We start from the raw sequence: 11,305 nt of genomic DNA on the forward strand, positions 1-11,305 counted from the left end.
AAAAAATAGTTTAAAATAAATTAAAAATAAAAATTTTGTTGAAAAATAAAAAAAAAAAACAATTGCAATTGTTATTATCAAATGAATGTCACAATTTAATTTATACATATTTTATTTTTGATATTTCCAAAATTAATTTTAAAAATAAAATTTCAGATAATAGTAAACTAAAATAGAAATATCAATAATGATATTTGTCAAAAGAATATATATATATATTTCTTATTTAATTTCGTAAGGATTAACAAGAGATGTAAAAAAGATACTGTAATATATAAAATAACCGTAAAAGGTAATGTTAGATAGCAGCTAGGCCCAATTTAATTCCACGCGGCCCATTTGTAAACTTGTATCTTCCTTATTAAGAAGAGGAGAAGGCGTATATGAACCAAAGCTTGACGAGTCCGGGGCAAAACTTACAGTGTCTCTTGGCAACCTCACCACCGTTACATCGGACCCTCTCGCCGCTCTGCTTCCTTCTCCGTCGTCGATTTCGTCTTCTGAGGTTAGATTCGCCTCCTTGTTTACGATTTAGTTCGACATCGAGAAGTCTGACGATGTCTACCACTAACTCTTTTTAGTATCCCCAGTCGTAGTCGCACTCTTAGGGTTTTGGTGCGAAGCTACTTCGATTGATCGAAACGAACCTCTTGTTTGTGATCTTCGATTGATCATCGGTTTTCTTAGGGAAATCGATTAGGTTTTGTTATCGGGAGAGGATCAGTCCTTCTTCGGGGCTTGGCTTCTCCTTTGTGACGTATTGAACTATATCGAGAGCTTGTTTGAGTTGCATTGCACTGATGGATCCTTGTTTGATGCAGTTGGAAGGGGTGAATTGATAAGGTCAAGCAAAGATGGCGAACTTACAAGTTTCTGGAATAATTGAAAAGGTCTTTCATTATCTATATATCGAACTAAGATCGATTTTGTTATTGATTATACAAAATTTTCTTATATCTGTGTGTTTTCTGTGTTAATGTTTAGATGACTGGCAAAGATAAAGATTTTAGATACATGGCAACGTCTGATTTGCTCAATGAGTTGAATAAGGAATCCTTTAAACTCGATACGGACTTGGAGATGAGATTGTCGAGCATCATACTTAAACAGCTTGATGATGTGGCTGGTGATGTTTCTGGATTGGCTGTTAAATGGTTTGCTTCCTTTCTCTTAGCATCTTTGGTTTTCATGGTCTTGAGATTTTTGTAAATTAGCTGACTGTATTCGATCTTTGATTTATGATTTTTTCGTCCAGTCTTGCTCCATTGGTGAAGAAGGTTGGAGAAGAGCGTATTGTGGAGATTACCAACAAATTGTGTGAGAAACTGCTGCATGGGAAAGACCAACACCGTGATACCGCAAGCATAGCTCTCAGGACTGTTGTCGCTCAAGTTGCTCCTTCGCTTGCTCCATCCATTCTTGTTACTCTAACTCCACAAATGATTGGAGGGATAAGTGGCGAGGTTAGTTGCTAGGAGGCATATTCCTTTTTTCGATTCTACAGGCCCTGACAATTTCAGGATGCCCGCAAAATTACCAATTTACAATTTAAAGAAAAACTCAGGCTACACATTAGATGGACTGATACTTATAGTTGAATTGATTTTACCTGATAGTTTTGTTGGCGCTGTTACAGTTTAATAGCTCTTTCTGAATTACTCTGAGTAAAGCAGAGAACAGTAGAGGCTTGTAATTATGTTTCTACCCTAATCTACTTGTTTTGTTTTGCAAATAACTAATTGTTTGCTGTCTTGCTGCTGAAGGGAATGAGCTCAGGGATTAAGTGTGAGTGTCTTGAGATCATGTGTGATGTTGTTCAAAAGTACGGAAGTTTGATGGCAGATGATCACAATAAGCTACTGAACGCATTGCTGTTGCAATTGGGCTGTAACCAAGCCACAGTCAGGAAGAAGACTGTTACATGCATTGGTAAGTTAGCAAAATTGAGACAGTAAGATTGTTGCCTAGTTCAGTAGTTGGTTAATGTGAAACCAGTTTCTAATCTCATGGGGATTGAGTGTCAGCCCGGTAATAAATTTATGAATATGGATCTCAGCTGGTGGTGTTAGTTCATGTGATACCAAAGCGGGTTTAAATGATATATTCAACTCCATATGTTCCCCCCAGACCCCAGTCTTATATAGTAAGCCTTAATTCGATGTTGGATATCTCATTTAAGTTCCATTTTTTGGGTTTCAGCATCTCTTGCTTCGAGTCTGTCTGATGATTTGCTCGCAAAAGCGACAGTTCAAGTTGTGAAAAACCTAAGTAACAAGAATGCGAAATCGGAGATTACACGCACCAATATTCAAATGATTGGAGCTTTAAGGTACTTCCTTTTATCCTTCTTAGTTGTGGTACTTGTCTTTATCCATGTATATGTTTCTGTTAGTTGTGGTTGTCCTGACTATTCATTGAATGGGATGCATGTTTTACCTTGTGTATTATGAATTTATGATTAGAGTTGCCATGGGTGTGATGATATTTATTACGTTTATTTTTGTTTCAGCCGCTCTGTCGGATACCGATTTGGGACTCATCTTGGTAATACTGTTCCAGTATTGATCAAATACTGCACCAGCGCTTCGGAGAATGATGAGGAGCTCCGCGAGTATAGCTTACAGGTCTCACACAAGATTCCCTATTTTCTACTTTCTCACTAGGCGTGCATCTTTCTATTTTCTTATCCAATTTCTTGATCGGCCAATTACGTAGGCGTGCTCGTAGTCTCTTTTCTGTTACTCTGTCGTCTGAAATTTGGATTTTAATCTTCATTAAGCTTCGGTGATAGTTGTATGAAAAATGTTTTTGATATTTTACTGCAGGCACTTGAAAGTTTCTTGCTACGGTGTCCAAGGGACATCTCACCATATTGTGATGAAATTTTGAACCTCACTTTAGAATACATAAGTTATGACCCAAATTTTACGGACAATATGGAGGAAGATACTGATGATGAGACTCTTGAAGATGAAGAAGATGAGTAAGTTATGATATATGCATTGGATCCGTAACCTTGCTTCTTGCTGTGCACATTTGTCTTAGTGATTCGTGTCTTTCTCCTCACAGTGAGAGTGCGAATGAGTACACGGATGATGAGGATGCCAGCTGGAAAGTTAGGAGAGCTGCGGCGAAATGCTTGGCAGGATTAATAGTTTCTCGTTCTGAGATGATCTCTAAAGTATATCAAGAGGTATATCTTATTTTAACACCTATCAAGAGGATTATATAATAAATTACTTCTCTTGATATGTTTAATTAAAATGAGAAATCGATATATACTGTAATCTCTTGAGGAAATTAATAATAACTCTTCTTGTGCAGGCCTGCCCAAAACTGATTGATAGATTTAAGGAAAGAGAGGAAAATGTGAAGGTATGTAAAATAAATGCTTGATCCTGCATTGTTAAACGATCACTGACCCGCGGTACTGTTGTTACAGATGGATGTTTTCAACACATTCATTGATCTGTTACGGCAAACAGGAAATGTCACAAAAGGTCAAACTGACACCGATGAATCAAGGTAAATTCTGCATCCTTTCACTCCATCAGTAACTATGGATGGTCTGTCACATTAATGATGAATTTTGCTAACAAAATATATAACTTTGATCGATGCAGTGCGAAATGGCTACTGAAGCAAGAAGTCTCAAAGATTGTGAAATCCATAAATAGGCAGCTGCGTGAAAAGTCTGTTAAGACGAAGGTACGAAAGTGTGAATTTTTCTTTTCGGCTTGGTTCCTTTTCGGTATTTTAAAAGCTCCTTACCTATTTGTAGGTTGGTGCATTCTCTGTTTTGAGAGAACTTGTGGTCGTCCTGCCTGACTGCCTTGCTGATCATATTGGTTCACTAGTTCCTGGAATTGAAAGAGCGCTTAATGTAAGTGGGGATATTCAGTACACATATTTACATTCTCTCGGTGTCGTTCTTTGTTAATTTGCTCATGTTTCCTCCTTTTTCCCCTCCAGGATAAATCTTCTACTTCAAACTTGAAAATCGAAGCTCTTGTCTTCACAAAATTAGTATTGGCATCGCATGCACCTCCTGTTTTTCATCCTTACATTAAGGTTGGAAACTTTTTGTGGTCTTCTGTCCATCGAAATATTGTCAAAATGTTCAATGACTACTGTTGAGTCATAGACGTCAGAACTTAGTTTTCAAAACTAAATGACGTTAACAGCTGATGAAGGTTGATTTGACTGACTCTTTAACTTTATGTCAATCTAGGCTCTTTCTAGTCCTGTTTTAGCTGCTGTTGGCGAACGCTATTACAAGGTGACCGCCGAGGCATTAAGGGTCTGTGGGGAACTTGTCAGAGTAGTACGCCCAAGTACTCAGGTAAATCAGTGTCAGCGTTTTTTAATTATCATTCGATCCATACTTTTACCCGTTGACAACCCACAGATTTTTGCTTCCACTGATATCTTCTCTTATGTGGTTTAGGGTATGGGCTTTGATTTTAAACCATTCGTTCATCCGATCTACAATGCGATAATGTCTCGCTTGACAAATCAAGATCAGGACCAGGTTTGGAATGAATCCCCCTTTTTTATTTTTTTCATCGTTTTTTGAATATCCTGGCTTTGGGGCATTAGATCTGAATTTTATTTGTGAACTCTTTCAATTTGTTTTTATGATTAATTACTGAAATTGGAAAAGATAAGCAAATTGCTGTGTGTTTTATGGTACTATTTATGTTTCTTAATCTCTCTTCGCTGTAACAGGAGGTCAAGGAGTGTGCTATTACCTGCATGGGTCTTGTGATTTCAACATTTGGCGATCAACTTGGAGCAGAGTTGCCTTCATGCCTTCCTGTGCTTGTTGACCGAATGGGAAACGAAATCACTCGCCTCACAGCAGTAAAGGTTGTTCTCATGCTTTGGTTGACGCTTTTATTTTAAATTTTTTAGCTCATTTTCGTGATTGTGTTGGTGCATGCAGGCATTTGCTGTCATTGCCACATCTCCGCTGCACATTGATCTATCATGTGTCTTGGACCATTTGATTGCTGAATTAACTGGGTTCTTAAGGAAGGTATATCAGTATATGGCTTCTTACTAATAGGCATCAAATATGCTTTTTATGTTTACTGACTCATAATCTGTGAAAAAATCTCTGAATACAATAATTTGTACTTAGGCAATTTGTATTTATGTTTCTGTATAACAGGCTAATCGGGTTCTACGGCAAGCAACACTGATTACCATGAATACCTTGGTAACAGCCTACGGTGATAAAATCGACTCAGATGCTTATGAAGTTATTGTTGTGGAGCTTTCATCTCTGATATGGTATGTTTGTCCAGAACTTCCGCAAATGTTTTTTTTCTCTCTAAACCTTTTATGTTGGTGGTTCATTAGATGAATGACTCTCATCTGTCTTTTCAGCGTTTCGGACCTCCATATGACGGCTCTTGCACTTGAACTCTGCTGCACTCTGATGACCGGAAAGAGTTGTAGTGAAAATATCAGTTTGGCGGTTCGCAACAAAGTTCTTCCACAGGCATTAACTTTAGTTAAAAGTCCATTGCTCCAGGGTCAAGCACTTTTGGTAATTTTATGTTTTGTTTGAATTGTTTTATACTTTACCTGGATCAAAGATACAGCTGAGCTGATCTTGTGGATGCTTTGTCACAGGCTCTGCAAGGATTCTTTGAAGCTCTGGTGTATCATGCAAATACGAGTTTCTACACCTTACTCGACTCATTACTTTCTTGTGCTAAGCCTTCCCCTCAGTCGGGAGGCGTCCCAAAGCAAGCATTATATTCAATTGCACAGTGTGTTGCAGTTCTTTGTCTCGCGGCAGGTGATAAGAATTGCTCGTCTACAGTTAAAATGCTTATAGAAATCCTTAAAGATGACAGCGGCACAAATTCAGTAAGCTTTCGGATTAGACAAATTGCGTATTTTCCTTTGTAGATCTACATCTATTGGAAGGCTTATTTTGTGGTGATGGTTTTTCTCGTGCAGGCAAAACAGCATCTTGCCTTATTGTCTCTTGGTGAGATTGGGAGAAGGAAAGATCTGAGCGCACATGCTGGCATTGAGACGATCGTCATTGAGTCTTTCCAGTCTCCTTTTGAAGAAATAAAGTCTGCGGCTTCATATGCTCTTGGAAACATTGCTGTTGGCAATCTGTCGAATTATTTACCTTTTATCTTGAACCAGATTGATAATCAACAGAAGAAACAATATATTCTCCTTCATTCGCTCAAGGAGGTTTGTTTTCCTGAACACGTGTCCGTATTATACTCTATCAAATTAGATGTATTGTTAGATTTCATACCTTGTTCCTTGGTTTTTTCAGGTGATCGTGAGGCAGTCTGTTGATAAAGCTGATTTCCAGAATTCCAGTGTTGAGAAAATACTTGCGTTACTGTTTAACCACTGTGAAAGCGAGGAAGAGGGTGTAAGGAATGTTGTTGCTGAATGCTTGGGAAAAATGGCGTTGATAGAACCTGAGAAACTAGTTCCTGCACTTAAGGTAGCTGCAGAACAATCTTACTATCTTCATTTACTCGTTTTCTGTCATGAGTGTGAATGATGAGTAATAATAAATTTTACAGGTGAGGACGACTAGTCCAGCCGCTTTTACTCGTGCGACTGTTGTTACCGCTGTGAAATATTCTGTCGTGGAACGGCCTGAGAAGTTGGATGAAATCATCTTCCCCGAGATTTCTTCATTCCTCATGTTAATTAAAGATGGTGACAGGGTAGGTCATATAAAATTTAACCTTATTCAATGATCTCAAGAATCATTGATCTTGTTCCGACTGATCATAACTTTCTTTTCCTGGTTCCTTGATCTTTGCAGCATGTTAGGCGTGCAGCTGTGTCAGCTCTGAGTACCTTTGCTCACTACAAACCAAACCTCATTAAAGGACTCCTCTCTGAGTTGTTACCGCTTCTTTATGATCAAACCGTTATCAAGGTAATTTCTGTAAAAAGGCTCTTAGTGTTACAACAATCCTGTCATAATATTTTGGAATTCATTTGGCTGAGACCTTTCTGTTTTTTTGTTTGCAGAAAGAGTTAATAAGGACGGTTGATCTAGGGCCATTCAAGCACGTTGTTGATGACGGGCTTGAACTGAGGAAAGCGGCTTTTGAGTGTGTATTTACTCTGCTCGATAGCTGTCTTGATCAACTGAATCCGTCTTCTTTCATTATCCCTTTCCTCAAATCCGGACTTGAAGGTGAGTGTGTCAATCTCTATCTTGTATGTTAAATTAACATAGAGTTACGCTTTAGCATTATAACAAAAATCTCTGTTTATGCAGATCATTATGATCTGAAGATGATTTGTCATCTTATTCTCTCACTACTAGCGGATAAATGCCCCTCAGCCGTGCTAGCTGGTATGTTAAAATAGCTTTCCAAAATCATTGTTTCAAAATCGGGTAAAAATTGCTTATCATGATGGTTTTGTTCCAGTACTGGATTCGCTTGTGGAACCACTTCAAAAAACAATAAACTTCAAGCCAAAGCAAGATGCCGTGAAGCAAGAGCATGACCGTAATGAAGACATGATCAGAAGTGCTCTTCGTGCTATCTCATCGTTGGATCGGATCAGGTTCTCTTTCCATTTCTTAAAGATTATGATTTTTTCGCTCTTTTTCGTTTAAATCCAAACTAGTCTGATCTTCTTTTTTTCTTTAATTAAATGAACAGTGGAGTGGATTACAGCCACAAGTTCAAGAGCTTAATGGCTGAGATGAAGAGGTCTGAATCATTGTGGGGGAAGTATCAGACAATCCGCAATGAGTAAAAAGAGTGTATGTTCTTTTATTACATGAGGAACCATAAAAGCTATCGATGATGTTATAGCCTTGTTTTTTTTTTTACAATCCGCAACAAGTCTGTTCTTTTTATTTTCTGCTTTTGGAATTTTCTTTTTGTGACAATTCGAGGGATTTTATAGCCTTGTTTTATTTGGCTTTTCAATTGTTGGTAGTGGTATTGTGCTTTCATACTTTTGATTGACTTTTAAAAATGAGTAGAAACGTTAACTTGGTGGCCTCGAGTAAAAGACTCAGAAGCTTGGACTGTATGAAATTATTGGAAACAAAGCACATGTTACATCATAGATAGGAATTATAAAGGGGTTTAGTTGCATAATAGCTATATATAGACTATAAGTTAGGTGTGTTATTGATTTTGACATAACGTAACGTTTTTTTTTGTTTATTGGTCTGTTCCTAAAGGTTTTCTAGACCAAGGACTAGAAAACAATAAGTATATATTATGTTTTGGAATTGTATCATATTGTTTTGTTATATTCTATTTGACGAATGTAAAAGAGGACGGTGTAGCTATTCTCTCTTCCTCTTATCTCCAGAAAAATCTTTCAGAGGAAGGAGATATCTTTGGTTTTGATGCTTTCTTTTCTTTTTCTTTAGTTTCCTTTTCAGAGAGAGTGATCTTTGTGTTAGTTCGCCGGAGTTTAGTCTGGTACAAAGTCCCGACCTTTGGGCTCTGACTCTGGGAAGCGGTTGCTCGCTATCACCGGCTTCGCCAACTTTTGTCTCCGGGGAGTGATAGCTTCTATAGTATTTACTTCGCCGGCTCTCTTCCGGAGCCTTTTCTCCGGGTTTGTGTTTGATCGGCGTTTCATGTGTTTCCTTCGCTCATCCGACTCTTGAGCTAATCGTCCGATGTCTCTTTCCTTCCCTTCGGCTGGGTTGTTTCATCCTCAAGCTTGTTCGTATCAACAAGGATGTCTGATCGTTAATTCAGGAAAATCGATGTTGATTGGCTCGATTGAAGACGGTTGATTTCTCCTCTCTGAAACGTTTGATCCGTCAGTCTAGGCTTAGCGACTTTGATATTGGTGAGAGTTTCTCTGTTTGAGCGGCTTTTCACCGGCTTGTCTCTCCTGTTGGTGGAGCTCCGTCGTGCCTCGTTGCTGGCTCCGGAGGAAGACGGTGATTGGTTATCTTGACGCGTGGATCATGAATCGTTTGTCGACCGAACACGTGGTGGATGACTAATCATTTTTCCTCAACGGTTTCTACTTGCTGTGCTTACGGCCGCAAGTTGTATCTAATAGTTGGGCTTCTTTGGCTCTTATGCTATTTGGGCCTTGTGTTGTGCCCTTAGCTGTTTTGTTTGTTTGGTTTTTGTTGGACATGTTTGTTGACTTTGTTTTTGTTAATAACATCAGTGAAAAAAAAAAGAAGAGGACAGTGTCATAAGTATATATTATGTTTTGGAAGTTGTATCATTGATATATATTTATTCACTGTAAAATCGTATTTTATTCTACATTAGTCAAATAGAATATAACAAAACAGTATTACATTGCACCATTAAAATAGGTGAAGAGACTATGCATAGCAAGGTGGAGAAGAAGACGGTGTCATTATCAACTCTTTCCGATAGTGGTTGAAATAATTATTAACTCGTTACCGTTCAACGGGATCAAACCATTTTTCGAATAACCTGACCAATTAAAATATTAATGGTTAGCTTTATTTCATTTTAAATTACAACTTTTTACAAATTTGAAACAATGATAATAAATAAGATACAAACTACAAATATATTCTAATAAACACGGCGAAGAACATATACTATTCTATAATTTTTTTCACTGGATATAGTATAGTTGACGAGTCATCGTTTACATCTTCTCTTCTTTTCTGACACGCTAACACAAACTCACCGGCTTAGTGTGGTTAGTCCTCACCACCAGAGCTGCAGAACAATATCTATCAGATTATGATTATCAATTATGTAGCATTCATAACCCGATTAGGTTCATAAATCACATTAGCATTAAACTAAAAACCACTTCCATAACACATACCATATTATTAACATAACACTTTATATACTATGCGGGCAGACATATGTACTATTTCATTTATATACAACATCACCGTCCAGCACTATAACATTTATATACTATGCAGATAAATATATGTACTACTATATTTACCAGTATGTGTAGTATATTTTACTTACAAATTTATTCAAACAAAGCAATAGAAGTTCACATAGTTATCCTCATCGAGTCTATTCTATTTATATACACAGTCAACTACTGACTTGCAAATATAATATAATTAACATTTTCTTATAAAAAGAAAAATTCAAACTTCTAATTACTTTACTTTACAAAACCAGATTCCGACATGCAACGATAGATGAATGCAAATTGAGAAAATTTAAGAGTACCAAAAAACTTACGATGTGAAGTATCCTCCTCTAATATGCGTCGTCAAACTCGAATTGAAAACTGCGAGTTCAACTCGCCATCAGGAGCTGTACCCTCTTCCTCCCTGAACTCGATTCTGGAAGCCCCGAATATCATTACACTGTGTGAGTCTCGTCTGTTGCCACTTTGGTTTATTTAAAGTCCTCTCAATTTTTGGTTGGTAGTTTGATTCTTTGAAAGCTAAGTAGAAATGTCATTTACAGTTAATTTATTTGTTCTTGTCTGAAATAGTATCTCGAGTTTCTAGTCTCAAACTTGTTACTCGTCAGTTATTTACTTGATTAAGATTTTATTTGTTTCTAAGTAGAAACACATATCACTATGTTAAGTTATTTTCCTTTCTTTAGATACTTTGAGTCTTTGTTTGACCTATATAATATTAACAATCATTATTATTACAAGTTAAATAGGTCATGCATAGATAATGTGAAACCATATAGAGGGATGATTGCCTTTTAGTTGATTATTTATCAACTTAACTTGTAGCGCTGTTGAATTTTTATGATATAGCTGGATCCGAGAACATCTTATGATAAAGTGGATCCGGAAACTGTTGGGAAAAAAGTTGAAGTTGTTAAAAAGAATCTGAAAACATTTTATGAAGAGTATGGAGCCAAGTTTTAGAGTGCTTCTTCTACCTCTTCAGCAACATCAACTTCACATGAGTTTCTTACTAAATTGTCATAGAAGATGATCTAAATTACGTACTCCTTCCAAAAAAATGTCCAAAAAATGTCCAGTCAGTGCTTTGTATTCGAAATTGGTTAAGAAGTTTACCAAATTTAAAGGTAAATTTTTAGTTTTGATATTGTGTTTTTTATTTCATATATGAACTTTTATATATCTACATATTATATTTTAGGTATCATTGAAGAATATTTTTATGAAAACAAGGATACAACGACCACAACAAGTAATTCTAGAATATAAGTTTATGATTTTGTTGTTTTGAAGAATTTGAATATAATTTGTCTGTAAATTGTTATCATGTGTTAAACTCATGACGATGTCAAATATAAAGAAGGTCAAGAGAGATGAAGTGAGAGTGAAAAATGATGTTCCAAATTTTAAGTTCATCATAAAC

The 11,305-nt window shown here is 36.8% G+C and overlaps 1 protein-coding gene across 1 annotated transcript; it reads left to right on the forward strand.

The window, feature by feature from the left end:
- The first annotated feature begins 378 nt into the window (after nucleotides 1-378).
- On the forward strand, nucleotides 379-8,011 carry LOC106411454 (cullin-associated NEDD8-dissociated protein 1). The gene is made up of 29 exons (XM_048743960.1): nucleotides 379-505; nucleotides 822-890; nucleotides 985-1,154; nucleotides 1,256-1,463; nucleotides 1,764-1,929; nucleotides 2,200-2,329; nucleotides 2,510-2,624; nucleotides 2,826-2,983; nucleotides 3,070-3,193; nucleotides 3,325-3,375; nucleotides 3,443-3,525; nucleotides 3,624-3,708; nucleotides 3,782-3,883; nucleotides 3,973-4,071; nucleotides 4,232-4,342; nucleotides 4,448-4,531; nucleotides 4,729-4,869; nucleotides 4,946-5,038; nucleotides 5,174-5,295; nucleotides 5,392-5,554; nucleotides 5,641-5,880; nucleotides 5,974-6,222; nucleotides 6,311-6,487; nucleotides 6,570-6,716; nucleotides 6,818-6,934; nucleotides 7,030-7,198; nucleotides 7,283-7,360; nucleotides 7,437-7,575; nucleotides 7,674-8,011. The coding sequence occupies exons 2-29, from the start codon at nucleotides 855-857 to the stop codon at nucleotides 7,768-7,770; spliced, it is 3,654 nt and encodes a 1,217-aa protein (XP_048599917.1). The 5' UTR covers nucleotides 379-505; nucleotides 822-854; the 3' UTR covers nucleotides 7,771-8,011.
- Nucleotides 8,012-11,305: the final 3,294 nt, after the last annotated feature.

This window comes from Brassica napus, chromosome A2, assembly GCF_020379485.1.
Source record: "Brassica napus cultivar Da-Ae chromosome A2, Da-Ae, whole genome shotgun sequence".
Taxonomy (NCBI): domain Eukaryota; kingdom Viridiplantae; phylum Streptophyta; class Magnoliopsida; order Brassicales; family Brassicaceae; genus Brassica; species Brassica napus.